Source organism: Scyliorhinus torazame, chromosome 17 (assembly GCF_047496885.1).
Source record: "Scyliorhinus torazame isolate Kashiwa2021f chromosome 17, sScyTor2.1, whole genome shotgun sequence".
Lineage (NCBI taxonomy): Eukaryota > Metazoa > Chordata > Chondrichthyes > Carcharhiniformes > Scyliorhinidae > Scyliorhinus > Scyliorhinus torazame.
This window is the reverse complement of record NC_092723.1, coordinates 4,373,952-4,400,793: the sequence shown is the minus strand read 5'-3', so window position 1 is coordinate 4,400,793 and position 26,842 is coordinate 4,373,952. Positions and strand designations below refer to the sequence as shown.

Sequence of the window (26,842 nt, the reverse complement as noted above, 5' to 3'; positions counted from 1 at the left end):
GTTGCATGGTGCACACCTGGAAACATCCCTCTCTCTGACAGTGTACATGGAGAGTCAGTATAGTAAAACCTTGGCCCTGTATCTGGTAGCTTCCAACCTGGGATCCCCCTGGTGAAATTGTTCTGTGCAATGCCTCTGAAGAGAAGTCTGGATGGTGAATCACTGGCCACGGAATATTAGTCCATCTGAATGGTTAGTTCATCCCTGGAGGTGAAGAATGTGCGGAGCTCATGGGAAGCTCCATTGAGGACCCTGGCCAGCACCTCATGATGATGTTATCCATTTGTCAGGCATCTTTGAGTTCCTGAGTTCTACGAAAGGACAACACCTCTAATGTCATGATGTCTATGTTTCCCTCATGATCTATCTGGTCTGTTGTGGGTAGGAAGGCTCTGACGAGGGAACCAGCAAAGTACAGCTCCTTCCCACACTTGTAGATGACACTGAGGTTGTAATGTTGTAGCTTTAGCATCATTCGGTGCAGGCGCAGTGTGAAGAGGCTGTTTTAAGAAGAGTTACGAGTGGCTGATGATCCGTTTCAACAGTTGCAGGCGACGATATATGAAGTCATGAAATTTCTGATAGGTGAAGAATCAGAGCGAGGAATTCCTATTCGATCTGAGCATAATGGGTCCCAGTGTCAGCGAGGACCCTTGATGCATCGACATTGGTCTCTCACCCTGGAGTTAGGCTGGGCCAAGTCCATGCTGGGAGGTGTTTGCTGATATAAGTACGGGTGCTCGACTGTCAAAGTTTTAATAGTAATCAATAATCTTTATTGTCCCAAGAGGGCTTACATTAACACTGCAATGAAGTTACTGTGAAAAGCCCCTAGTCGCCACACTCCGGCACCTGCTCGGGTACAGAGAAGGAGAATTCAGAATGTCTAATTCTCCTAACAAGCACGTCTTTCAGGACTTGTGGGAGGAAACCGGAGCACCCGGAGGAAACCCACGCAGACACAGGGAGAACGTGGGAATCGAAGCTGGGACCCTGGCGCTGTGAAGCAACAGTGCTAACCACTGTGCTAGCATTCATGGGTCTGAGAGTGCCGGTTTGAGATTGTTGAAGACCCTGTGTGGTGCTCCAGCCAGCAACATTCAATGTCCTGGTTGAGGTGCGATCAAAGAGGCCCAGTGCCCTCACTGTAACAAGGAATAAACTGAGAGAGATAATTTGTCATTACAAGGAAGCAGCATGGAGCGTACTTGTCCACCGGGAATGACCATTTGTCGCACAGCCATTGTCTTGGCTGCATCAGGATTTACGCCATTGTTTGTGAATAAATGACCCACATAAGAGCCCCAGTTAACCCAGAATCTTCACTTCGCAGGGTTATGTTTCAGCAGTACGGTCCTGATTCTGTCGAGAATGAGACAAATACGTCCATCATGTTGTTGCACAGCACGGTCCCAAACCAGGATGTCATTGACAATGATTTCTCAGGATTTACCTCCATGCAGCGCTGGAAGACTTCACTGCCAGTGGAGATCCCATTAGGCAAACAAAGAATCTGCGGACCCGAGACACGGATGTGGTTCGTTTTGAATTTCTTCATCGAATGGGATCTGCCTCAACCCGCATTTCACATCGAGGATGCTGAACACCTGAGCATTTGGCATGTCTGCTGTCACCTGTCCCACTGTCTCCAGAGGGTGCTGAGGTCAGAGCAACACCTTGTTCACGTGCACTGGGTCGATGCACATCCTGACCGAGACATCCTTCATTACTGCAGCCACCATTGCTGAAACCCATCCTGTGGCCTCGTCTATAGGAGTTAGGACGCCCAGTGTTGTCATCTGATGCAGCTCGTTGTCTACTTCCTGCTTCATGGCTCTCGATATTCTTCTCAGAGTGCAGACTGTTGGTGGTATAGAATCATCTAGTCCCATGTGATATATTACTGGTAACTTACCAAAGACGTCACGGTTGAAGAGGTCTCTCTACTCTCCCATTTCTGGGGCCTGGTGTTGCAGAGCCTGTACCTCTGGACCGGTTGGATAAGCCCCAGTTTCATGCTGTCCCGAAGACTCCGCAGTGACCTTAGATTCTTCTTGAATATGTGAAATTTGAAACTTCCCTCTGTGCAATGGAGAGTCGCTGCACCATCAACGGTTTGTCTGCCATAAAATCCCTCAGTACTGGGACCGGTGCTGAATATGGGTCCAGCTCCTGTAGCATTCGGCTGCACAATAAGTTACACTTTACTCCAGTGTCAATCTTTACATTCGGTTTTGCGTTGCTGAAAATCATGTTCAAGATGGTGAAGATCTCACCGATTTCTGTGACGGTGTTGACACTCTCACAGGAGAGGGCTCAGAGAATTGCCGGGGGCAGGCGTTGTCAACAACCCCCGACCGGCGTGGCACGGACTTCGTCCCTGCTCGAATACCGGCGGGAAAGGCCTTTGGCGCCACGCCAGCCGGGGCCGAAGGGACGGAAGTCCGCGCATGCACGGGAGCGTCAGCGGCTGCTGACGTCATCCCCGCGCATGCGCAGGGGGGGGTCACTTCCGCATCAGCCATCGCGGAGGCTATGGCCGAGGGGAAGGAAAAGAGTGCCCCCACGGCACAGGCCCGCCCGCGGATCGGTACACCCCGATCGCGGGCCTGGCCACCGTGGGGGCACCCTCCCGGGCCAGATCGCTCCGCGCACCCCCCACCGGTAAGGTAGCTGGTTTGATTCACGCTGGCGGGACTGGCATGACAGCAGCGGGACTTTGGCCCATCGTGGGCCGGAGAAGCTCTGGGGGGAGGCCTGCCGACCGGTGCGGCGCGATTCCCGCCCCCGCCGAATTTTCGGTGCCAGAGAATTCGCCGGCCAGCGGGGGCGGGATTCACGCCACCCCCCAGCGATTGTCCGACCCGGCGGGGGGTCGGAGAATCCCGCCCAATTATGTTTGGAAGCCTGCCCACCACTGATGTTGCACTGACTGCTCTGTAATTGCTGGGTTTATCCTCACGACCTTTTCTGAACAAGGATGTACATTCCAAGTCTCCAGCCTCGAGAATACAGGAAGATTATAGCCAGCGCTCCTACAATATCCATTCTCCCCAGCTTCAATCCCCTTGGATGTATCCAATCTCATCACCTTCCACCTCCAGGCAGCACTTTTTTCATTCAAAGTGCTTTGCAAATGCAAATAGGTGTGAAAGAGAACTTCCTGATTTGAAGTTTATTGGTGTATTGCCACATTTTGTGCAGCTTATCCTGTTGACACAGTGTAATTATCCGTGGAAGCAACTGAGTCTGACAAGGAAATGAAAGATTTATCAAAAGAATATGATCGAAATGATTCAAATACTAATTTATATTTTCTTTTACAGAATGTAAGCCATCATCAGATACAATACCAATGCCCGCAGCCACACCCGTCAATACAACCTCATTCAGCGGCTCTGTAACTACTGTTATTACTGTAATCCACGAATTTTGCCAAGGCAAGGTTGATGGGTCATATTCCGATCCAGCTGATCTTAGTAAATATTACCAGTGTCACAGTGGACGAACCCATCATATGATATGTGCTGAAAGTCTGGTCTTTGACCAGAATTGTAATTGTTGCAATTGGCCTTAATTAATGTGAAGGTAAAAAATACATTTATTTGCAACACACAGCCTCAAAACATGAATGAACATTAAACGGTGCAAAATGAATTTGCTAATCTGCCGGTTTGTCTTTGTAGTTACCAGATTTCAGATTGTGTCTGAGGTAACCACAGCTTTATTTTAATATTATTAAATTGATTGTTGTGATAAATTACATGTTTAGGAGCAAACTATTTTTAGGATTAATAAATACATTGGCAGAGAATCACACAAATGAAACTTGTTTGCCTATTTCTCATTGGAAACTGGGGCAATGGTGCCAACAAAACAGCTGAACATAATTGTGTGATTTTCAAATCACTCCAAGATACAGTAAACAATGACATTGTTTAATTTGTTAAAATGGTCTTATTTCCTCTCTGTAAGGTTTTATCTTTCAGAACCAAAACAAAATAAATTGAAAGATTTAAATAACCTTGGATTGGACACTTTGGGGTATTTTGTTTGGGATATTAAACTCCCCCTGTCTCAGATTTATTTGCACTCACCCAGAAAGGCTCAGGTGTGAGCCTGGTTCAATGAACAAGTTTCATCCTCGGAAAGTTAGACTGATATCCCACCCAAACAAAAGAAAGCAGCAGCAAAATAATGTTGAAGCTCCACAACACTCAAGGAGCAGGAACAAATTCCGGGGCAAGACCGATAGATTGAACAGTGCCTAATTCACCACCTTGAAAATGTATTCCCTCTACCGTTGGTGCAGAGCGGCAGTCCCATATACAATCTGTAAGATGCACTACAGCAACCCGTCAGCCGTCTTTCAACAATATCTTCCAAATCCGTGACCTACAATCTACAAAGGCAGCAGCACCAGAGGCACGGGAACTCCACCACCTCTGAGTTCTTTTCCAAATCACCCTGTCTCTGCCTTGAACTGTTACATTGGAAACTAATTCTTGCAGATGAATTCCTTTCAACTGATATTGTATTTCTTTCACGAAAAAAAGAAAACACCAATAAACCACTTTCTAAATGAATCAATGATTTTATTTTGCTGTTTAAACTGCAATGTATATCTTCAGTTGAGACAAATTCGATGTGGGACATTAATGGTCTTCACCCACAAAGTAGTCACTTCAGTAATTAAACTGAAACCAGTTACAGCTTCATTGGTGCCCGACCAAGATTGATGGCGGCTGGAAAGAGAAAGAGGATTTTAGTGTTCTCTTATTCAACATTAATGTTTCAATATCACATCAGCTGCATTAAAAAACAACTTCTACATTGGGTTTATTTGATAATTATAATTCTAATCCTGTTTCCTCACCTTTCTCCTTCCCAGTGACACATCTTCACCCAACACCCAACAGAACTGACCAGGACCCCCCCCCCTCACACACACACACACACACACACACACACAGAATTCCCCAATTCCACAACCAGTTTCTGGGACATATATGGAAAAGCAGCTTGGGCTGAAATAAAACTCAACAACCTCATTTAGTGAAAGTGTCATTGCAGATGTCTGTGATGTCAGAGCGTTGCCGTGGGGACTGCAGTGGTTCAAGATGGCGGCTAATCAAGGGTAATTGGGGCTGGGCAATAAGAGGTGATCATGAGAACAACACCACATCCCATAAACCAATAAGAATCACACCAAAGCAAGGGCATACCATCCATTTCAACCCCATTGACTCTGGGAAAATGAACCTACGTTTATTTGACACGTGAATTGTCAGGGTTTGCTCAAATCTACACCCAGCAAACTGGATTGATTAAAGTTTACCTGTATATTTTTATCTCTTGAAACATTACTTCAGGATTTGTAACATTTGTAATAAAGTCTACATTGGTATTTTACACAACCTCAATATTACTGTTTTCCACAGAATACCTGTTTTGAATTGTTATTTGGGTTATTAAGCAAGCCTACCTTCTGCTTTCTCATTACGCCCAGTTGCAACATTCACAGGAAGAATCAAAGACTAATCCAGAAGCACAACTTTCCACGTAGGTTCTTCCATTGGCACATTGATAAAACTTGCTCTTGTCTTTTGGATCAGGGTAGGTACCGTTAGCTTTGCCAGTGCAGAACCCGCTGCCACCACCTCCACCACCTCCACCACCGCTGCCACCACCACCACCTCCACCACCACCTCCTCCACCTCCACCACCACCACTGCCTCCACCACCACCACCACTAGGAGCCTGAGTCGGAGGGACAGCTGGCTTCAGTGTCGTTTTAGATGGAACGCAAGCTGGAAGGAAATTATATTCACAAATTCATTTCTTGCTTCAAAATTAGTAGCAAACAAAGAACAAAACAAAGAACAAAGAAATGTACAGCACAGGAACAGGCCCTTCGGCCCTCCAAGCCCGTGCCGACCATACTGCCCGACTAAACTACAATCTTCTACACTTCCTGGGTCCGTATCCTTCTATTCCCATCCTATTCATGTATTTGTCAAGATGCCCCTTAAATGTCCCTATCGTCCCTGCTTCCACTACCTCCTCCGGTAGTGAGTTCCAGGCACCCACTACCCTCTGCGTAAAAAACTGGCCTCGTACATCTACTCTAAACTTTGCCCCTCTCACCTTAAACCTATGCCCCCTAGTAATTGACCCTGGGGAAAAGCCTCTGACTATCCACTCTGTCTATGCCCCTCATAATTTTGTATACCTCTATCAGGTCGCCCCTCAACCTCCTTCGCTCCAGTGAGAACAAACCGAGTTTATTCAATCGCTCCTCATAGCTTATGCCCTCCATACCAGGCAACATTCTGGTAAATCTCTTCTGCACCCTCTCTAAAGCCTCCACATCCTTCTGGTAGTGTGGCGACCAGAATTGAACACTATACTCCAAGTGTGGCCTAATTAAGGTTCTATACAGCTGCAACATGACTTGCCAATTCTTATACTCAATGCCCCGGCCAATGAAGGCAAGCATGCCGTATGCCTTCTTGACTACCTTCTCCACCTGTGTTGCCCCTTTCAATGACCTGTGGACCTGTACTCCTAGATCTCTTTGACTTTCAATACTCTTGAGGGTTCTACCATTCACTGTATATTCCCTACCTGCATTAGCCCTTCCAAAATGCATTACCTCACATTTGTCCAGATTAAACTCCATCTGCCATCTCTCCGCCCAAGTCTCCAGACAATCTAAATCCTGCTGTATCCTCAGACAGTCCTCATCGCTATCCGCAATTCCAGAAATGAAATGAAAATCACTTATTGTTACAAGTAGGCTTCAAATGAAGTTACTGTGAAAAGCCCCTAGTCGCCACATTCCAGCGCCTGTTCGGGGAGGCTGGTATGGGAATCGAACCGTGTTGCTGGCCTGCCTTGGTCTGCATTCAAAGCCAGCGATTTAGCCCTGTGTTAAACAGCAACTGAAGATAAACTTTGTAAAGCCAAAGGCTATTGCTGCATTGAAAATCTTCCAGTGGATATCAATTCCCTACGGTGTCAGGAACAAACTTCTTGTAAATTCAGTTCAATAAGATCTACTTGTGGCGTATCCAATCCTGAGATTACGCCCTCTGTCCTGGACTCTCCCACAAGAGGAAAGAAACTCTCAGAATCTACCCTGTCAAGCCCCCTGAGAATCTGAAATGTCACAATAAGGTTGCTAAATGCTAATGAGTACAGGCTCAATCTCATAAGAAAATCACTCCATATCCAGCATTAACCTTGTGAACCTTCTCTGGATTTCCCCCAATCCCATTATATCTTTCCTTAGATAAGGGGACCAAAATTGTTCACAGCATTCCAGGTTTGTCTAAATAGTGCCTTGTATAATTTTAGCAAGACTTCTCTATTTTTATATTCCATTCCCTTTGAAATAACGGCTCACATTCCATTTGCCGTCCCTATTACCTGCTGAACTTGCATCCAGCATTTTGTGATTTGTACACGAGGACCCCAAATCCCTCTGTGCTGCAGCTTTCTGCAGTCTTTCTCCATTTAAATAATACTCTGCTCCTTTATTCTTCCTACCAAAGTGCATAACTTCACATTTTCCGACATTATATTCCATCTTAAGTTTTTTACCCAATCAGTCTATACCCTCTGTAGACTCTTAGTGTCATCCTCATCACTTGCCTTCCCGCCTATTTTGAGGTCATCCACAAACTTGGAATAGTACGTTCACTTCCCTCATCCAAGTCATTAATATATGTTGTAAATAATTGTGGCCCCAACACGGATCCCTGTGGCACTCCACGTGTTGCCATCCTGAAAATACCTGTCTGATCCTAACTCTTGATTTTCTTATCAGTTAGCCAATCCTCTCTCTATGCTAATATACTACCCTAACATCATGGGCTCTTATCTTGTTAAGTAGCTTTTTGTGTGGTACCTTATCAAAGGCTTTTTGGAAATCCAAGTATGTTACATTTACTGGTTCCCCTTCATCTACCCTGCTCGTTACCACCTCAAAGAATTCTAATAAATTTGCCAAGCATGATTTCCTGATGTTCACCTGTAGAAATTCCAAGTCCAGTGTGCAGCGCATTAACGAGAGGATACGGCCCTTGGTTGCAGAAAGAACCAGAGAAATCATCCATAGCAAGATCCCACACCATAGCTCCTCCAAAGTTGTTCTTTTTCAGCCACTCTGCCTGAAAGACATTGTTCACAATTTTAATTCACAAATCCTTGCTTGCAAGCAATTTCTACCCCAAATAAAACTTATGATCCCCGGGGTCAGTGTTGGGACCCTTGTCTTTCCTCATTAATAACCTAGGCCTTGGTGTACAGGACACAATTTCAAAGTTGGCGGAAGGTGCAAAAGTTGAAAGCATTGTGAACTGTGAGGCCGATAGTGCAGGACTTCGAAAGGCCACAGGCAAGTTGGGGGAATGGGGGAGACAGGTGGTAGGTGAGGATCAATGCAGAGAAATGTGAAATAATTCACTTTAATTGGAAGAACTTGGAGAGACAATGGAAAATAAAAGGTCCATCTCCAAATAATTTTATTTTTAGGACTACAAAATTATGAGAGGCATAGACAGTGGATTGTCAGAGGCTTTTCCCCAGGGTAGAGGGGTCAATTACTAGGGGGCATAGGTTTAAGGTGTGAGGGGCAAGGTTTAGAGTAGATGTACGAGGCAATTTTTTTACACAGAGGGTAGTGGGTGCCTGGAACTCGCTGCCAGAGGAGGTGGTGGAAGCAGGGACGATAGTGACATTTAAGGGACATCTTGACAAATACATGAATAGGATGGGAATAGAGGGATACGGACCCTGGAAGTGTGGAAGATTTTAGTTTAGACGGGAAGCATGGTCGGCACGGGCTTGGAGGGCCGAAGGGCCTGTTCCTGTGCTGTACTTTTCTTTGTTCTTTCTTTGTTCTAGGGGTTCAGGAGGAGAGAGACCTGGGTGTCTATGTGAATAAGTATTTGAAACTTCCCACACATGACACAATTAAGATAAAGTGGGCAGGGAACAAAGTAAAAGAAGCAAAGGTGACATGAGGAAAAGCTTTTCCATGCAGCGAGTGGTTCAGCTCTGCAATGCACTGCCTGAGAGGATGGTGGAGGCAGGTTTAATTGGAGCATTTGAAAGAATGGCGCTCGGTGAGTTGTTCATTCACATGGTCGGTTCAGATGCAATGGGCCAAATGGGGAGGCAGTGTTGCAGTGGCACTTTCACTTGACTAGTAATCCACAGATCCAGAGCAAGATCTGGGGGCCCGGGTTCGAATCCCATCACAGCAGATGCTGGAATTTGAGTTCAATAAAAAAAAATCTGGAATTAAAAGTCGAATGGTGACCATGAAATAATTGTGATAAAAGCCTATCTGATTCACTAGTGCCCTTCAGGGAAGGAAATCTGCCGTCCTTACGCGGTCTGGTCTACGTGTGACTCCAGACCAACAACAATGTGGTTGCTCTTAAATGCCCTCTGAAATGGAGGACAATTAGTGACGGGCAATAAATGCTGGCCCAGCCAGCAACGCTCACGTCCCAGAACATGAATTTTTAACAAATGGCTTCCTTCTGCGCCATAGAAATTCTGTGGCTCTGTGAAGATTTATAAAATCCAAAGTAACTTTTAAAGTTGTGGAAAGCCAAAATGTCCTCTGCTACTTCTGTATGAATACTGTTTCAATCGACATTCATCATCGACCAGGGGACATGGAAGTATTTTGTGAATATTGTAATGAGTTTAAGATAGATGTTCTGAATATTAGAGCATTTGCAGTGTAGGTATCTGTGAAGTGAGTCAATTCAGAAAATGTCTGCGCTCCTGTCATTGACGGTATCTTGGCAACAAAGAGGTGAGTTGACAGAAGTAACTTTTCCCAACACTCTTACATAAGGGGCTGGATCAGGGGGGAAAAAGGGTTAAAACATATCAAACCAGATATCTCATCCATGTTGCATGCTCCAACAATTGTATCTATAATTGTGTCATGTTCCAGTTATTCAACTGATTGATATAATTTCAAGATTCAAATAATTAATGTGTCTAACTGGCTGCACATTCCTGCAAATATTGCACCAACCATCAAATAAAAGGTTCAGAACATCAGTTTATCAAAGATACCTTTCCTCCATAGCTTTTCACGTTGTCATACCCAATCCAGGTTTTGGCATTATAAGCATATGGAACCATCTGTGGAGCATCCCATGCGGAAGAGCCGCTTTTCAAAAATGAGCAGATCTGTGAGAAGAGTGAGATATTAGGATTCAAATCAGCAGTGAATACAAATGGTCAGTGGACACAAATGGTCAGTGGACACAAATGATCAGTGGACACAAATGATCAGTGGTTTGTGATGCTCTCAATGTACACTGAGAACCATTTCCACTTCACTTTTCTTCAATGTGATATTCAGCTGTCAGCTTCACTCTATTGCAATCCACAAACTAAGCGCACAGTACTTTGTTGCTGTTGAACAAATGTTTTTATTCAGAAATAGCAAATGATGGTTAATATTATCCTTTACTACAAGATAACCATTGATTCCCCACGTGGCACGTTTCCAATCTGAGGCACTGCAGGAGACAAAGAAGATCTGGACATCACTCAGGATCATGATAAAGAGATTGATTCGAGGAATAGCATCAACACAAGCTTCCTTACCCTTCCAACGATGTGGAAATCAGGCACAGGCAGTCACACACACTACTCAGGATTACCTCTACTACTTGAACCTAAAAGCCTGTGGTTTCTGCAGGGAGAGAGGTTGAGGATGTAAAATGTTATACTCTCCACTTCACCTCGATGTGTATTTCCCAAGACTGACAACAATGGCCAGAGTGAGACAGTCAAACACCTCCTGCTGATGGAGGCTGTGACATTGTGTCTCTGATCATCAGAGTGTGATGTCACACGTTTCAGCTCCTGGTAGCTAAGCTGGGCGATGCCATGTGTTGTGAAGCTGGCAGAGGCAGCGGGGCCTTCATACACGGGGCAGATGACCAGACAGAGGTGTCCTGGGTAAGGATGTCAGATTTAGGGTGGAATTCTCCTCTAACCAGCGGGGGGGGCCATACCGGCGCCGAGGAGTGGCGTGAACCACTCCAGCGTCGGGCCGCCCGGAAGTTGTGGAATCCTCCACAGGTTCAGGGGCTAGGTTGGCGCCGAAGGGCCTCCGCTGGCCGGCGCGAGTTGGCACATGCGCCGGAGCGCCAGCTTGTGCTGGTGTCATCCCAGCGCATGCGCAGGGGGGTTCTTCTCCGTGCCGGCCATGGCGGACCCTTACACCGGCCGGTGAGGAGGGAAAGAGTGCCCCCACGGCGCAGGCCCGCCCATGAATCGGTGATCGGTGGGCCCCAATCGCGGGCCAGGCCACCGCGGGAGCCCCCCCCCCCCCCGGGGCCAGGTCCCCCCGCGCCCCACCGAGGACTCCGCAGGCCACCCGCAGCGTCAGGTCCCGCCGGTACGGGCCTGGTGTAATATATGCCGGCGGGACTGGCCGAAAATGGGCGGCCACTCGGCCCATCGCTGACAATGGCCCCCAAATGACGTGGCACGATTTACGCCCCCGACGAAAAACCGGCGGCTGAAAATCTGGCAGCCGGCGTCGGGGCGGGATTCTCCAGCTCGGCGGGGGGGGGGGGGGGGGGTCGGAGAATCCCGCCCTTAGTTTTTTGGGTTGTAGAATTCAATACTTGTTTGGTTAGTATTTTAAATTATAAGATCTATGGATTTTTAAAAATTGCTTCAGTATCAATACCTCATAATAGGCCAGGATTCCAGCCTGTTTGGTGTACTTCCCAGCTGCTCCAGCACCTCCCGCTGATGCTCCAACCCCATGGTCGGATGAGGTCAGTTTGAAGGTATGGCCATATGTAGCGAATCCAACATTCAGTTTGTCTGCGGGAGCCCCCTGACTTTTCCAGTATTTCATTACATAGTCCTGCAGAAAAACACCATGAAAGTATCTGCAGGAAAGGCTTTGCAAACCATCAGGTTGAAGCCAGTTATACATTGGAAATAATTACTATCGTCAGATTCCATTTTCATGAACACTTACCACATTAAAGTAAAGGTTGGTATAGCCTTTGTTATTTGGGAGAGGATAGAGAGGGCTATTTTCTCCAGTGAGGATATCCCAGGATCCAAAGAAATCATAGGTCATCACATTGAAAAAGTCCAAGGTTCTGTGTGAGAAGGGATCGGAGTTACACCAATAACTCGTTCACTACATTCCCGTCCTGGTTGATGTTATAACTGGACCGGAAGATCCCAGAATGGAACTCTGGCTCCAAATTTGTACGGTATACTTTTTTTTATAAACGTGGAGGCACAGACTCACAGGCCCTCTCATTAGTTTTAACAAGAGAAAAAACATTTACTAAACATGAAAAAATTAGACTATGATACAATATTCCTTTACTCCCCCCACCCTTAATTTAACAATTACACAAGATTTTAAGATTAACACAGATTGCAAAGTACATCTTAAGCTACAAATGTTTCCTTAAAACTCCAAAGTCTCTTTTAAGCACACAAATGACTGTGGTCAGATACACTCAAGTTAGTATCTGTGGATTACTCCTCAGAATACTCCCCCCCCCCACCCCTCCAGATGATTTTCATATAGAATTTCCAACTCCACCCCAAAAACCCGCTTTAAAATCTTGCTTCCCCTTAGTGGTTTGCATTCCAAACTCCAGTTCAGGTTTTCAAATGGCATTTTCAAACAAAGCGTCCGCTCCACTTTTATCAGTGAATCCGGTCCAGGTTTTATATCAACCCTTTAGGATTTCTTTGTCTTGATTGATGTACAAATTGTTCACCATTGCTTTAACAATCGGTTCTCATACTATATTAAAATGGCATCAAACTTTGATTTACCTCTGAAGTCTACTTTCCCACTATAAATCCTCCCACTGGTACATGGCGCAAAGCTCAATGCCACTGCCAGCAGGTGACTGGAGCATCAGAACAGGCAATGGCTGACAGAGAATCCAGCCCAAGGTTTGTTTTTGATCATTTTCTATCTCTTTACCAAAGTACATTCTACATGCATCGCACAACAAACGAATCATTACTGATGTCTACCTTTGACACTGAACACTGAGACCAGTTAGCTGAGTAGAGATTGGAAGCAGAGCCCAATTCCATCCTCACATGATGACACGATGCTTGCACTTTGTGTTCGAGGTTACAGGACAGAATGGAAATACCAAGAACAATCTTAGCACCTCTAACATTGCCTCGGCTGGATTCAGTCAACTCAATGCAAATTAGAGATTGAATGGAGGACTTTGCAGGTCTGAATGATTTAGCTGCTAACTAGTTAAACTAGCTGAACTAGCAAGGGAATACAAAACAATTTTCTGCCTGGGGAGTCCTCTGCGACTAACATGGTACTTACTTTCCAAGCTGCGGAACCTCATATCTGAAATTAACATAACCCGGTGCAGCAGAAACTGCAGCTGAGATCAGCAGTCGGGATCGTCCTGAGCTTTTCGCCTCAGCTTCAAAGGCAGCCAGCATTTCCTAGAAAATTAATAAAGTTTCTCTTAACAACAGATCCTCGCCGCACAGGGGCGGGCTTTCAATGAAACACAGATCGCTGCAGCACGGGACCCTGACCAATGGGGTGGCCCATATGGAGAGGTGCATAACCTCACACTTTTCCACATTGTATTCCATCCGCCACTTCATTGCCCACTCTCCTAGCCTGTCCAAGTCCTTCTGCAGCCCCCCTGCTTCCTCAATACTACCTGTCCCTTTTCATAACCTGTATGGCAGATGTAGAATATAACTAACTCATGGTGTGGCCTATCAATATGGACACACTATTAGAATCTGGTTCACACTGGATATGCCACACAGCACCTGCTGAGTTTTTTTATCTATGATGATGTGATTGACGATTTTGTGAAGAAAAAATGCAGAAGAAAATCCGTCCAAGTTGCCATGGATTGCAAAGAACTGATGAAGCAGGAAAATCCAAAGAACCTGCCCTTGATCATGTTCTCCAGCCTAAATTCTGTTCTTCACGAGAGAAGTTGGTCTGAGATAATGGCTGGTGGTTACATGCAGATTGTTATAACCGGTGAGTAAACGTCACCCCCCCCCTTCGCTCTTTACTGGCCTTCTGAAAGTCTCATCTTACTCTTCTGGACAATTAAAGAACGGAATCCTGACTGACAGTTGCCAGAACAGCCATTGATATTAGACTTCAACTGAACATTTCATTGGAGTATTTGCTCCTGCACTGGACTTTTCCGGCTCATTCTGTCCTGCGTTGGCCTGCACTTATATCATCGGCTGGTTTCTCCATCCCGTTGCTCATCAGTCAGATCATATTTACTCGCCTCTAGATCACAATATTGACCATCTCTACCACCATGCTGACAACAGGTAAGCTTGGATTTCAGTTTACCGATTAGTACAGGCTTATTGATGTCATGAGTTACAGCAATCCATTAAACGGTGATTTGGGGTTTCTGTGCCAAGCATTGTGTGAGCTAAGGGTGGGCGGGGTCTGGGGGGCGTTGACATCATTCGAGGTGGGGCTTGACATCATTGGGGGCGGCGGCTCAACATCATTAGGAGTGTGCTGCCACATCACCGGGGGGGGGGGGGGAAATGACATTGGGTGCCCACAAAGATGGAGACGGCGGGCCCCCGAAAGTGTAAATCTGCCTCTGTCACCAAATGGAGGATTTGAAACACAGAGTGAAGAATTGTTCAGTTTCATATCGCCTATTCATGACTAAATGTCACATAATAATGTATCTAATCTAAGGGTAAAGTCAAAGGTAGGACCAGGTTTAAATGGAGCCAGTAACCAGAACAGTGATTAATTCTATGAAATTACTTTCATTGTCTAAATTCATCTGTTTCACATTTAAATATTCTATTTTCATGTATCACAAATCCTGCAAAACTGTCCTTTAAAACTGTCTCTCTAAGTTGGTTCGGTTTCACATCAGCCATGATCTTACTGAATGGTGAAACAAGCAAAGATCTCAAAGTCCCGTCACTGTTCCCATGTTCAATGTCCCATCACTGTTCCCATGTTCAATGTCCCGTCACTATTCCTATGTTCAATATCCCGTCACTGTTCCCATGCTCAATGTCCCATCACTGTTCCCGTGTTCAATGTCCCGTCACTGTTTCTATGTTCAATGTCCCGTCACTGTTCCCATGTTCAATGTCCCGTCACTGTTCCCATGTTCAATGTCCCGTCTCTGTTCCAATGTTCAATGTCCCGTCACTGCTCCCATGTTCAATGTCCCGTCACTGTTCCCATGTTCAATGTCCCGTCACTGTTCCCATGTTCAATGTCCCGTCTCTGTTCCGATGTTCAATGTCCCGTCACTGCTCCCATGTTCAATGTCCTCAGTGAGGACCTTGATAAAAGAAAATGTAATTTGGAAACAGGATAGAAAGATACTTTAATTGAGCTGCGAGACTGAGCATCCTGTTAAATAAATGTGGTCCTACCTGTGTCAACACGGTGAAGAGATGTTTGCTTCCTGCCCCAGGATATTCCCAGTCAATGTCCAAACCATCAAACCCGTAACCGCGCAGGAAGCTAATCACAGATGTTATGAAAGTTTGGCGATTTTCTGATGTGGAAACCATGGCGGTGAATCTAAACAAGGAGACAATGTTAAACAAGGTTAGAACTGCAGCACTTCAGTCTCAGCATCTAAACTTTCAGAATTTTCTACCTTTTACAATTTCATAATATACCGGGAAACCAATTTTAATTTGAAATACTATGACGATGGAATGATGTTGCGTTGTCACTGCTCTTGATAATCGCCTGAATCAATCTTCACTGGGTGCATTAACGTCAATCAAACCTTTGTAAAGATTTCCTTTCAGATATCACCTTATAGATAATACTTGAATCATATTTCACTGACAGCTGAACAGGTATGCTCATTAGCAGATATTTTTATCAAAAACTACAGTAATCATTCCCAAATCTATCTCTTTGACCCCTTATTTTACATTATGAACGATAAGAAAAGAAGCACCTTTCACCCAACACTGCAATAAAATATTTTCATCTTACTTCTGACTTCCAAACTTCCAGCCTCCAATGGACAGGAGTGTTTTAAGGTTTCCATTTCTGTTGGAAGAACGGAGAAATTGTTCTTTCAGAATGAGGAATATAAGTAAATGCATTTACTAACACAACACCAAGTGCTGAAAATCATTATTGTTCGAATATTTTACTGCTTTCCCCGTTTGAATTTTAATTGACCAGAAATACCTCAGTACAGACCAAACATTTCACAACGGAATCTACCACACAAAGAGGAGAAGATCCATGAAATGAAATGAAAATCGCTTATTGTCACAAGTAGGCTTTGAATGAAGTTACTGTGAAAAGCCCCTAGTCGCCACATTCCGGCGCCTGTTTGGGGAGGCTGGTACGGGAATTGAACCGTGCTGTTAGCCTGCCTTGGTCTGCTTTCAAAGCCAGTGAATTCGCCCTGTGCTAAACCAGCCTCATGTGGGAAAGTCCCACAAACAATCTCTTTATTTCATTCTTTCATACGATGTGGGCTTCGCTGGCAAGAGCAGCATTTATTGGTCATCGCTAATTGCACTTGAGAAGCTGGCAGTAGAAGGTTTTGTGGGACAGGGGGGAAATGTCCCTGCCTTTCACCTACAAATTCCGTGTTTCCACTCCGGGATCTGATGACCAAGGCAGGTGCATTCACAATGCAGCCAGTCAGGTTTGATTCCTGTTCCAGATAGAGTGGATTTTGGGCGATCTTTCTTCTCCTCTGCCTGGTAGAGGCCACAGTGCCGTACTTTGGGCGGAGACCACAAGGAGGAGCTTGGAGTGAACGGCCAGCACGAACTGGTGCAATTCATTTGGTGCAATAACTCTAACAATGCCGCCGAAAAGGGAATTCCAGAACTTTGATCCAGTGCCAGTAAAGAGACAATGAGATATTTCTAAGTCAATAATAATAATCGCTTATTGTCACAAGTAGGCTTCAATGAAGTTACTGTGAAAAGCCCCTAGTCGCCACATTCCGGCGCCTGTTTGGGGAGGCCGGTACGGGAATTGAACCCGCGCTGCTGGCCTTGTTCTGCATTAGAAGCCAGCTGTTTAGCCCACTGTGCTAAACCAGCTCCAAGTCAAGATGTCCAGTTCAGTTTGTAGTCAATGAAAACACCAGCATGTTGAATGTGGGCATGTGTCAGCTTTGACAAAGGGTCATCTGGACTCGAAAAGTTCGCTCTTTTCTCTCCCTACAGATGCTGCCAGACCTGCTGAGATTTTCCAGAATTTTCTATTGTGTGTTGACAATATGTTGACAGCAAGGCAGGTCTGCAGCAATGGCAATGCCCTTGAAAGTCTTTAATTTTGCCAGGGTTCCTTGATGCCACAGTCGGCCAAACGTTGCATTAATTACAAATGCTGTCACTCTCAGCTCTTCCAATCTCGCCGGCAACGTGCAAATTGCAGCTTTGAGTAAAGATCAGAAGCAGAGTCGGTGACAAAACACCTGGTTTTCCTCTCAGGCAGGAAAGCACAAATGACAAGGGAGGAGTTTAAAAACAGGGTGGGGGGAGGAGGCAATGCTTACTCTTTGGCTGGGGCGGGGGGTCACTATTGGGCTACAATAATGGGGAGTGGTGTCAATGTTGTGAAAATATTTAACACCCATTGATTGATGCTTGTTGGGATCTCACTCACTCTGAGTTGTTGAACGGAGTGGAAATTCCAGCTCCCTCACAGCCCAGTGTTTCTGCACACACACTGGTTTGGTCGACCATCTCAAGGGTTTTTGCAACTTCGAGTGAATATAAAGTGTTTTTTTGTTTATACGGGACAACACGGTGACATCATGATTGTCAGACCCATTGGGCATCGACTCATCTCTGCCAATGGGACACAAATCAACAAAACCCAATTTCACCCAGAAATCATCTCCCTGACTGGGTCAGTCATCTTATATTTACATGTAATTCAGCACAATTTTTCAATGTTGAATGGAATATAATAGAATTATAGAATTTACACTGCAGAAGATGGCCATTCGGCCCATCGAGTCTGCACCGGCCCTTGGAAAGAGCACCCAGTTTAAGACCTCTACCCTATCTCCATAACCCAGTAATTCCATCGAACTTTTTTGAATACTAAGGCGCAATTTAGCGTGGCCAATCCATCTAACCTGCACATCTTTGGACTGTGGGAGGAAACCTAGCATCTGGAGGAAACCGACGCAGACGGTGAAGACTCGAATGTGGCAGGGGGATGAGAACCAATGCAGGAAGTCAGTGGGAAGTAAAGTGGGGACAGAAACAAAAGGCAGTAAGGGGAAAAGTGAGAGGCAGAGAAACCAAAGTCAAAAATCCAAAGGGGCCACAGTCCAGAGACTGTGGAGAACTCAGTGAATGGGTCCAGTACGGCTAAGAGAAATAAAACACAGAGAGAGTGTACAAATCATGACTGAACAGATAGTCTAACAAAGCAGGGCAGAGAGCAAGGGAAGTCTAGATTACACTGCATTTATTTCAATGCAGGAGGCCTAACGGGCAAGGCAGAGGAACTCAGGGCATGGATAGGTACATGAGACTGGGATATTATAGCTATTACTGAAACATGGCTAATGGAGGGGCAGGACTGGCAGCTCAATGTTCCGGGATAGAGATGCGATAGGAAAGATAGAACAGGAGGTTAAGAGAGGAGGAGGAGTTGCGTTTTTGATTAGGGACAGTATCACGGCAGTACAGAGAGAGGATGTATCCCAGGGTTCGCCCACTGAGTCTATATGGGGAGAACTGAAAAATAAGACGGGTGAGATCACTTTGATAGGATTGTCCTATAGGCCCCCAAATAGTCAGCGGGATATCGAGGAGCAAGTATTTAAAGAGTTTACAGATAGTTGCAAGAAAAATAGTATGGTAATAGTTGTGGACTTTAACATTGCCAACATTGACTGGGACAGCCATAGCACGAGGGGTTTGAATGGAGAGAAATTAGTCGAGTGTGTTTAATATGTGGATGGCCCGACTAGCGAGGGGGCAAAACTTGACCTCCTCTTGGGGAATAAGGAAGGGCAGGTGACAGAAGTGTTAGTGAGGGATCACTTTGGGACCAATGACCATAATTTCATTAGTTTTAAGATATCTATGGAGAATGATAGGTCTGGCCCAAAAGTTAAAATTCTAAATTGGGGCGAGACTAATTTTGATGGTAGTAGTAGTCATGATATGGAGATGCCGGCATTGGACTGGGGTGAGCACAGTAAAAAGTCTTACAACACCAGGTTAAAGTCCAACAGGTTTGTTTCAAACACTAGCTTTCGGCGCACTGCTCCTTCCTCAGGTGAATTTTGATGGTCTTAGACAAGAACTTTCGAAAGTTGATTGGGGAGTCTGTTGACAGCAAAGGGACGGCTGGTAAATGGGAGACTTTCAAAAGGGTTCAGGGTGAGCACATTCCTTTTAGAGTGAAGGGAAGTAGGGAACCCTGGATGACTCAGGATATTGAGGCCCTGGTCAAAAAGAAGAAGGAGGCACATGACATACATCGGCAGCTGGGATCAAGTGGATCCCTTGAAGAGTATAGAGGTTGTCGGAGTAGAGTTAAGAGAGAAATCAGGAGGGCAAAAACGGGACCTGAGATTGCTTTGGCAGATAAGGTAAAGGAGAATTCAAAGAGCTTCGACAAATACAAAAATAACAAAAGAGTAACTCGGGAGAGAGTAGGGCCTCTTAACAATGCACAAAGTCATCTATGTATGGATCCACAAGAGATGGGTGAGATCCTAAATGAACATTTCTCATCGGTATTTACTGTTGAGAAAGGCATGGATGTTAGGGAACTTTAGGAGTGTACATATTACAGAGAAGGAGGTGCTGGAAGTCTTAAATAAAATCAAGGTAGATAAATCCCCGGGACCTAATGAAATATATCCCAGGACATTGTGGGAGGCGAGGGGGGAAATTGCAGGTCCCCTAGCAGAGATATTTGGATCGTCAACAACCACAGGTGAGGTGCCTGAAGATTGGAGGGTAACAAATGTTGCGTCTTTGTTTAAGAAGGGCCGTAAGGGAACTACAGACCGGTGAGCCTAACATCTGTGGTGGATATGTTGTTAGAAGGTATTCTGAGGGACAGGATCTACATGCATTTAGACAGGCAAGGGCTAATTAGGGAAAGTCACCATGGCTTTGTGAGGGGAAAATCATGCCTCACTAATTTGTGTTTTTTGATGGGGTAACCAAGAAGGTAGATGAGGGCAGTGCAGGCAACGTTGTCTACATGAACTTTAGCAAGGCCTTTGACAAGGTACCACATGGTACGTTGTTGCATAAGGTTTAGTTTCACGGGATCCAGGGTGAGGTAGCCAATTGGCTACAGAATTGACGACAGAAGACAAAGGATGGTTGTAGAGGGTTGTTTTTCAAACTGGAGGTCTGTGACCAGCGGTGTGCCTCGGGGATCAGTGCTGGGTCCACTGTTATTTGTTATTTATATTAATGAGTTGGATGAGAATTTAGGAGGCAGGGTTAGTAAGTTTGCAGATGACACCAGGATTGGTGGCATAGTAGACAGTGAAGAACGTTATCTAGGATTGCAAAGGGTCTTGACCAATTGGGCCAGTGGGCCAATGAATGACAGATGGAGTTTAATTTAGATAAATGTGGGCTGATGCATTTTGGTAGATCGAATCGGGGAAGGACCTACTCAGTTAATAGTAGGGAGTTGGGGAGAGTTACAGAACAAAGAGATCTAGGAATACAGGTTCATAGCTCCTTGAAGGCTCCTTGAATTACTAAACTAGAAAGAGTGCAGAAAAGATTTACTAGGATGCTACCGGGACTTGATGGTCTGAGTTATAAGGAGAGGCTGGACAGACTGGGACTTTTTTCCCTGGAGTGTAGGCGGCTTAGGGGTTACCTTATCGAGGCCTATAAAATAATGAGGGGCATAGATAAGGTAGATAGTCAACATCTTTTCCCAAAGGTAGAGGAGTCTAAAACTAAAGGTTTATGTTAAGAGGGGAGAGATATAAAAGGGTCCAGAGGGGCAATTTTTTCACACAGAGGGTGGTGAGTGTCTGGAACGAGCTGCCAGAGGCAGTGGTAGAGGCGGGTATGATTTTGTCTTTTAAAAAACATTTAGACAGTTACATGGGTCAGATGAGTACAGAGGGATATGGGCCAAATACGGCCAATTGGGACCAGCTTAGTGGTTAAAAACTGGGCGGCATGGACACGTTGGGCCGAAGGGCATGTTTTCAGCCTGTAAACATCTATGACTCCGCACAGACAGTGACCCAAGCCGGCAATCGAACCCATGTCCCTGGCACTGTGAAGCAACAGTGCTAACCATTGTGCTATCGTGCTGACCTGAAGGACCTCAACCTATATTTGACATTGCAAGCGTGTTCTCAACATTTATAGAATAATCCTACTTGTTTTTAAGGCTGTTGAATGAGTGGTAGAGAGTCACGTCGTTCACTTCCGTGGTGGTGATTTGATTGTCCTTCATCCCAGCAAAAGCGTAGATCAGATGTGTGCACAAGCAGGGATCCACATTCTCGGGCATGTACTTCCCCTCGCCTGGTCTGTACTGAGCCCAGTTTGTAAAGTAACAAACCAGTCTGTAGGCAGAGCCTGAGGAGAAAGGAAAATCAGGACTGAGCTTCTACTCATTACATATCATTAAAAATAGCTTAAAAAGCACCAAGACTCACCCAGTTCCAGGCACGCCAACAAGACCACCGCTGGAATAAAGAATATAGGATACGTGTTAAAATTCACAGCAAAATGTGCTGAAAGGTTTAGGGTTCATAATGATGAGTGAATAGAAACATTAAGAATCGATCCTTGATCAAACTCTTTTCCTGACCCATTTGCTGCCCTTTAGTGACATCATCGACAGACATGGGGTCAGGATCTCCATGTGCATTGATAACAGCCGGCTCTACATCAACACCCTCCCCTCCTCTGCCTGTTTTTCCAACAATCAGTTTGAGATCAACCAAAAAATTTTCAGGCCAATTAAGACGGAATTAATCATCAACAGCCCCATCCCCAACTTTACCACCAACCCCTCCTGTTTACTGCCTCAGACTGGCCCAGACTGCTCGCCAGCTCATATCCTATTCAGTCCCCAGTTCACCTTCCAAACCCACATTGTCTCAATCGCAAAGACAGACTATTTCCACCCCAGTAACACGGTCCAGCTTCTCCCCTATCTCAGCCCACCTTCAGTGAAAAGCTTCATCAACACCTTTGTCATCTCCAAGCTCAATGAGGTGGAGATTCGACTGGTCCATCCCGGGATTGGGCCTCGGGCGCTAACTAAATCTTTGGGATAAGCTGTGAGCATCTGTCCTGTCTCCACAGCTCATTCACGCTGCAGCGGAAACGTCTTTTGGACAATGGGATCGGCAAGTCTGTGATGTCCCAGGCAGTACTCCTGTTCCTACTGGTTCCACAGAAACAAAGTGATTTTGTATATTCCAGGTGCCATATAAATGCAACTTATTCTTTCTGTAGTTTATATTTTGATGTTGATCGGAGGCGTTCATTAACCAACATGGAATATTGGATTCTGACCTGGGCTGGATCTTTACAGAGAGGTAATAAATGCAAATGCCTGATATTGCCTGTGGCCCTAATCTAGCTCCACACTAATTAAAATAACTTGTCAGTTTGATATCAGCTGAATGGTTCTGAATTGCATTGCTGAAAGACCTTACATAACAGCAGCAGATTTCATTCAAACTATCCTCCGAACCATTATCTCAGATACTAACTTTCCTATTGTTTTCAGTATTGATGCAAAACAGTTCAAATGGCAAAAGCTGTAAAATGTTCCATTCAAGTTGTTGTGAAATTGATCTTGTTTAAGACAGCAGCTATATTAAACTCTACAGATGGATCCATTTTCAAATACACCTGAAGACATTAAAATGCTACTAAGATTTCCATAAACGTGAAATGTTAAATATTGTAATTGATGTAAATAGTAACACCCCGAACTGGAAACAGCAGAAAGTCTGAGTGAAAGAACAGGTACATTTACAACATAGAAAGAATGAACATGTACAAATACTTGATGCTAAACAAACAGAAATTGAAGTGCCGAACAATCTTCTGACTGTGTCCTTGCAAAGGAAATCTTCTGGGGCCAATCATCCATTACTCATGAGCTGTATGGCGTTCCTTTCACTTAATCATAAATAGTTTCATTGCAACCTAATTTCTTGCAGTTCCAATGATATCACTCAGTGAAACTCTATTTCATTCACTAAAAATAGAAGCAGGAAAACCTGAACAATTATTTGTTCTTTTTTATAATCTTTATTATTGTCACAAGTAGGCTTACATTAACACTGCATTGAAGCCCCATGAAAAGCCCCAGTCGCTACACTCTAGCTCCTGTTCAGATACACGGAGGGAAAATTCAATGTCCAATTCACCGATCAATAATAATAATAATCGCTTATTGTCACAAGTAGGCTTCAATGAAGTTACTGTGAAATGTCCCTAGTCATCACATTCCGGCACCTGTTTGGGGAGACCGGTACGGGAATTGAACCATGCTGCTGGCATTGTTTAGCATCACAAGCTAGCTGTTTAGCCCACTGTGCTAAACCAGCCCTTTGGGACTTGTGGGAGGAAACCGGAGCACCCGGACAAAAGCCACGCAGACACGGGGAGAACGTGCAGACTCCGCACAGACGGTGATCCAAGCCGGGAATCGAACCCGGGACCCTGGCGCTGTGAAGCAACAGTGCTAACCACTGTGCTACCGTGCCACCCCTTTCTCACCATCACACTTGTACTTAGATGTTATTTTGCATCACATCACAAACATTCAGATACATATTACTGTCAAGGAGCATTTAGTGGAGGAACAGCAGGTGGAGAGTCAAATAGGTTATTTGGAATGAATTTGATCAAGATGTGTACTGGACGGCAGGCTATCCAACTGTAATTATCTTCCAGTAACACAGCAAATGATCCATTCCTTTCGAATGAAACCGGAACTTCAGAAGGGAATCTCCTCTTTGTTCTATTCCGCATTTAAATACTGAGCCTTAAAGAAACTTTCTGACATTCTGAAAGTTGAGTGAGAAGTGGCAGAATGACTCCTTCCCTCTCTGCGCCTCAGTTGATCGCACCGAGTGTTTTTAAAGAATCTTCTTGACAATTAAACCTTTGATCCCCTTCGCCCTAAGTGCTTTATCTAACTGCTTCTTGAAAACATACATTGGATGGCACGGTAGCACAGTGGCTAGCACTGTCGCTTCACAGCTCCAGGGTCCCGGTTCGGTTCCCGGCTTGGATCACTGTCTGTGCGGAGTCTGCACGTTCTCCCCATGCCTGCGTGGGTTTCCCCAGGGCTCTCCGGTTTCCTCCCACAAGTCTCGGAAGACCTGCTTGTTAGGTGAACTGGACATTCTGAATTCTCCCTCTGTGTACCCAAACAGGTGCTGGAATGTGGTGACTAGGGGCTTTTCACAGTAACTTCATTGCAGTGTTAATGTAAGCCTACTTGTAACACTAATAAAGATTATATTATATATTATAAAATCTTGCCCATGGTCAGACTAAACTAGTTTCAAGCCCACTGTTTAAGTGTTATTGATTATTTTGCTGATGGAATTCCTTTCTCTGTCATGGCCGATTGTCCAAAGTGATTGATTTGAAGGCTTGGTCCACTCTCAGCTGAATACACAGGTTATATCTGGAGGGGTTCGGGATATGGCTCATCCACCCACGTTAATTGCCTTTCATGGGATAATTCTAGGCAGCCCAGCTGCTTACTCACGCTTTGTAATTTGTACGGTACAGCTCTGTGAATGTTCAGCTATCTCAGACTGTTGTTTCAGTCACTTTTCTAAAGCTGTTCAACTAAAATGCTGAGTGAATCCATTTTCGATACAAAACATAGATTTATAACAATATGAGAGGTATTGAAATGGTCAAACAGGCTTACCTGTTGCAAGTAGAAGCTTTGCCATCTTGCAGCTGGTGTGTTGTGAACATCAACTCTCCCTTTTATACACTGAGTTTATCATTAGTGGTAAATAATTCTGTCCGTCATTAACTTAATCTCGGGAAAGGGATCAGTCACAATGGAAAAATAACAGTTCTTATCTTATCACTGTAATATATTTTCATCTTCTCGGGAGTAACAGCATTTCTCCTCTACAATGTCATCCAGATTGTCGACCTTCATTGTAACCCCTTCATTGCACTCGAAACAGGCCAGGAAATTTGGTGGAGGGGATCGAGAGACCCGTGTTTTTTAATGTGGGATCAGGAAGAGCGGGAAAGCTCAAAGCTTCAGGTTCAGATACGTGCGGAGCTTCCTGTTATCAGTGTCATGTTGGGCTTAAGTCCAGTTGGTCAGTGTCATGTTGGGCTGGAGCTTCCTGTTGGTCAGTGTCATGTTGGGCTGGAGCTTCCTGTTGGTCAGTGTCATGTTGGGCTGGAGTCCAATTGGTCAGTGTCATGTTGGGCTGGAGTCCAGTTGGTCAGTATCATGTTGGGCTGGAGCCTCCTGTTGGTCAGTGTCATGTTGGGCTGGAGTCCAGTTGGTCAGTGTCACGTTGGGCTGGAGTCCAGTTGGTCAGTGTCCTGTTGTGCTGGAGCTTCCTGTTGGTCAGTGTCATGTTGGGCTGGAGTCCAGTTGGTCAGTGTCACGTTGGGCTGGAGTCCAGTTGGTCAGTGTCCTGTTGGGCTGGAGCTTCCTGTTGGTCAGTGTCATGTTGGGCTGGAGTCCAGTTGGTCAGTATCATGTTGGGCTGGAGCTTCCTGTTGGTCAGAGTCATGTTGGGCTGGAGTCCAGTTGGTCAGTGTCATGTTGGGCTGGCGTCCAGTTGGTCAGTATCATGTTGGGCTGGAGCCTCCTGTTGGTCAGTGTCATGTTGGGCTGGAGTCCAGTTGGTCAGTGTCATGTTGGGCTGGAGCTTCCTGTTGGTCAGTGTCATGTTGGGCTGGAGCTTCCTGTTGGTCAGTGTCATGTTGGGCTGCAGTCCAGTTGGTCAGTGTCATGTTGGACTGGAGATTCCTGTTGGTCAGTATCATGTTGGACTGGAGTCCAGTTGGTCAGTGTCACGTTGGGCTGGAGCTTCCTGTTGGTCAGTGTCATGTTGGGCTGCAGTCCAGTTGGTCAGTGTCATGTTGGACTGGAGATTCCTGTTGGTCAGTATCATGTTGGACTGGAGTCCAGTTGGTCAGTGTCATGTTGGGCTGGAGTCCAGTTGGTCAGTGTCATGTTGGGCTGGAGTCCAGTTGGTCAGTGTCATGTTGGGCTGGAGCTTCCTGTTGGCCAGTGTCATGTTGGGCTGGAGCTTCCTGTTGGTCAGTGTCATGTTGGGCTGGAGCTTCCTGTTGGTCAGTGTCATGTTGGGCTGGAGTCCAGTTGGTCAGTGTCATGTTGGGCTGGTGCTTCCTGTTGGTCAGTGCCATGTTGGGCTGGGGCTTCCTGTTGGTCAGTGTCATGTTGGACTGGAGTCCAGTTGGTCAGTGTCATGTTGGGCTGGAGTCCAGTTGGTCAGTGACATGTTGGGTTGGAGCCTCCTGTTGGTCAGTGTCATGTTGGGCTGGAGTCCAGTTGGTCAGTGTCATGTTGGGCTGGAGCTTCCTGTTGGTCAGTGTCATGTTGGGCTGCAGTCCAGTTGGTCAGTGTCATGTTGGGCTGGAGTCCAGTTGGTCAGTGTCATGTTGGGCTGGAGTCCAGTTGGTCAGTGTCATGTTGGGCTGGAGCTTCCTGTTGGTCAGTGTCATGTTGGGCTGGAGTCCAGTTGGTCAGTGTCATGTTGGGCTGGAGCTTTCTGTTGGTCAGTGTCATGTTGGGCTGGAGTCCAGT

The 26,842-nt window shown here is 45.5% G+C and overlaps 2 protein-coding genes across 2 annotated transcripts in view; one reads left to right on the top strand and one right to left on the bottom strand.

Annotated features, from left to right (window-relative positions):
* LOC140393656 (acidic mammalian chitinase-like) overlaps positions 1-4,024 on the top strand; it is a 268,331-nt gene extending 264,307 nt beyond the window's left edge. Inside the window, exon 12 of the mRNA XM_072479938.1 lies at positions 3,327-4,024. Within this exon, the coding sequence (XP_072336039.1) occupies positions 3,327-3,577 (251 nt within the window). The 3' untranslated portion in view covers positions 3,578-4,024. The remainder of the gene's footprint in view (positions 1-3,326) is intronic.
* Positions 4,025-4,574: 550 nt separating this feature from the next.
* LOC140393654 (acidic mammalian chitinase-like) lies at positions 4,575-25,025 on the bottom strand. Its single transcript, XM_072479935.1, has 13 exons — positions 24,965-25,025; positions 21,708-21,737; positions 21,426-21,627; positions 16,052-16,108; positions 15,472-15,622; positions 13,388-13,512; positions 12,041-12,167; positions 11,741-11,923; positions 10,105-10,221; positions 8,036-8,174; positions 5,724-5,810; positions 5,486-5,669; positions 4,575-4,745 (listed from the first exon to the last, which is right to left on the bottom strand). The coding sequence occupies exons 1-12, from the start codon at positions 24,987-24,989 to the stop codon at positions 5,500-5,502; spliced, it is 1,413 nt and encodes a 470-aa protein (XP_072336036.1). The 5' UTR covers positions 24,990-25,025; the 3' UTR covers positions 4,575-4,745; positions 5,486-5,499.
* Between the last annotated feature and the right edge of the window lie 1,817 nt (positions 25,026-26,842).

What these genes read in the sequence shown, in the direction of transcription:
- LOC140393654 (XM_072479935.1), bottom strand. Translation starts at nt 24,989, where the DNA reads ATGGCAAAGCTTCTACTTGCAACAG. An exon ending in TGGAAGTTTGGAAGTCAGAA is followed by an intron (nt 15,623 to 16,051) that starts GTAAGATGAAAA and finishes CTCCTTGTTTAG; the next exon opens with ATTCACCGCCATGGTTTCCA. An exon ending in GAGGTTCCGCAGCTTGGAAA is followed by an intron (nt 12,168 to 13,387) that starts GTAAGTACCATG and finishes CTTCTCACACAG; the next exon opens with AACCTTGGACTTTTTCAATG.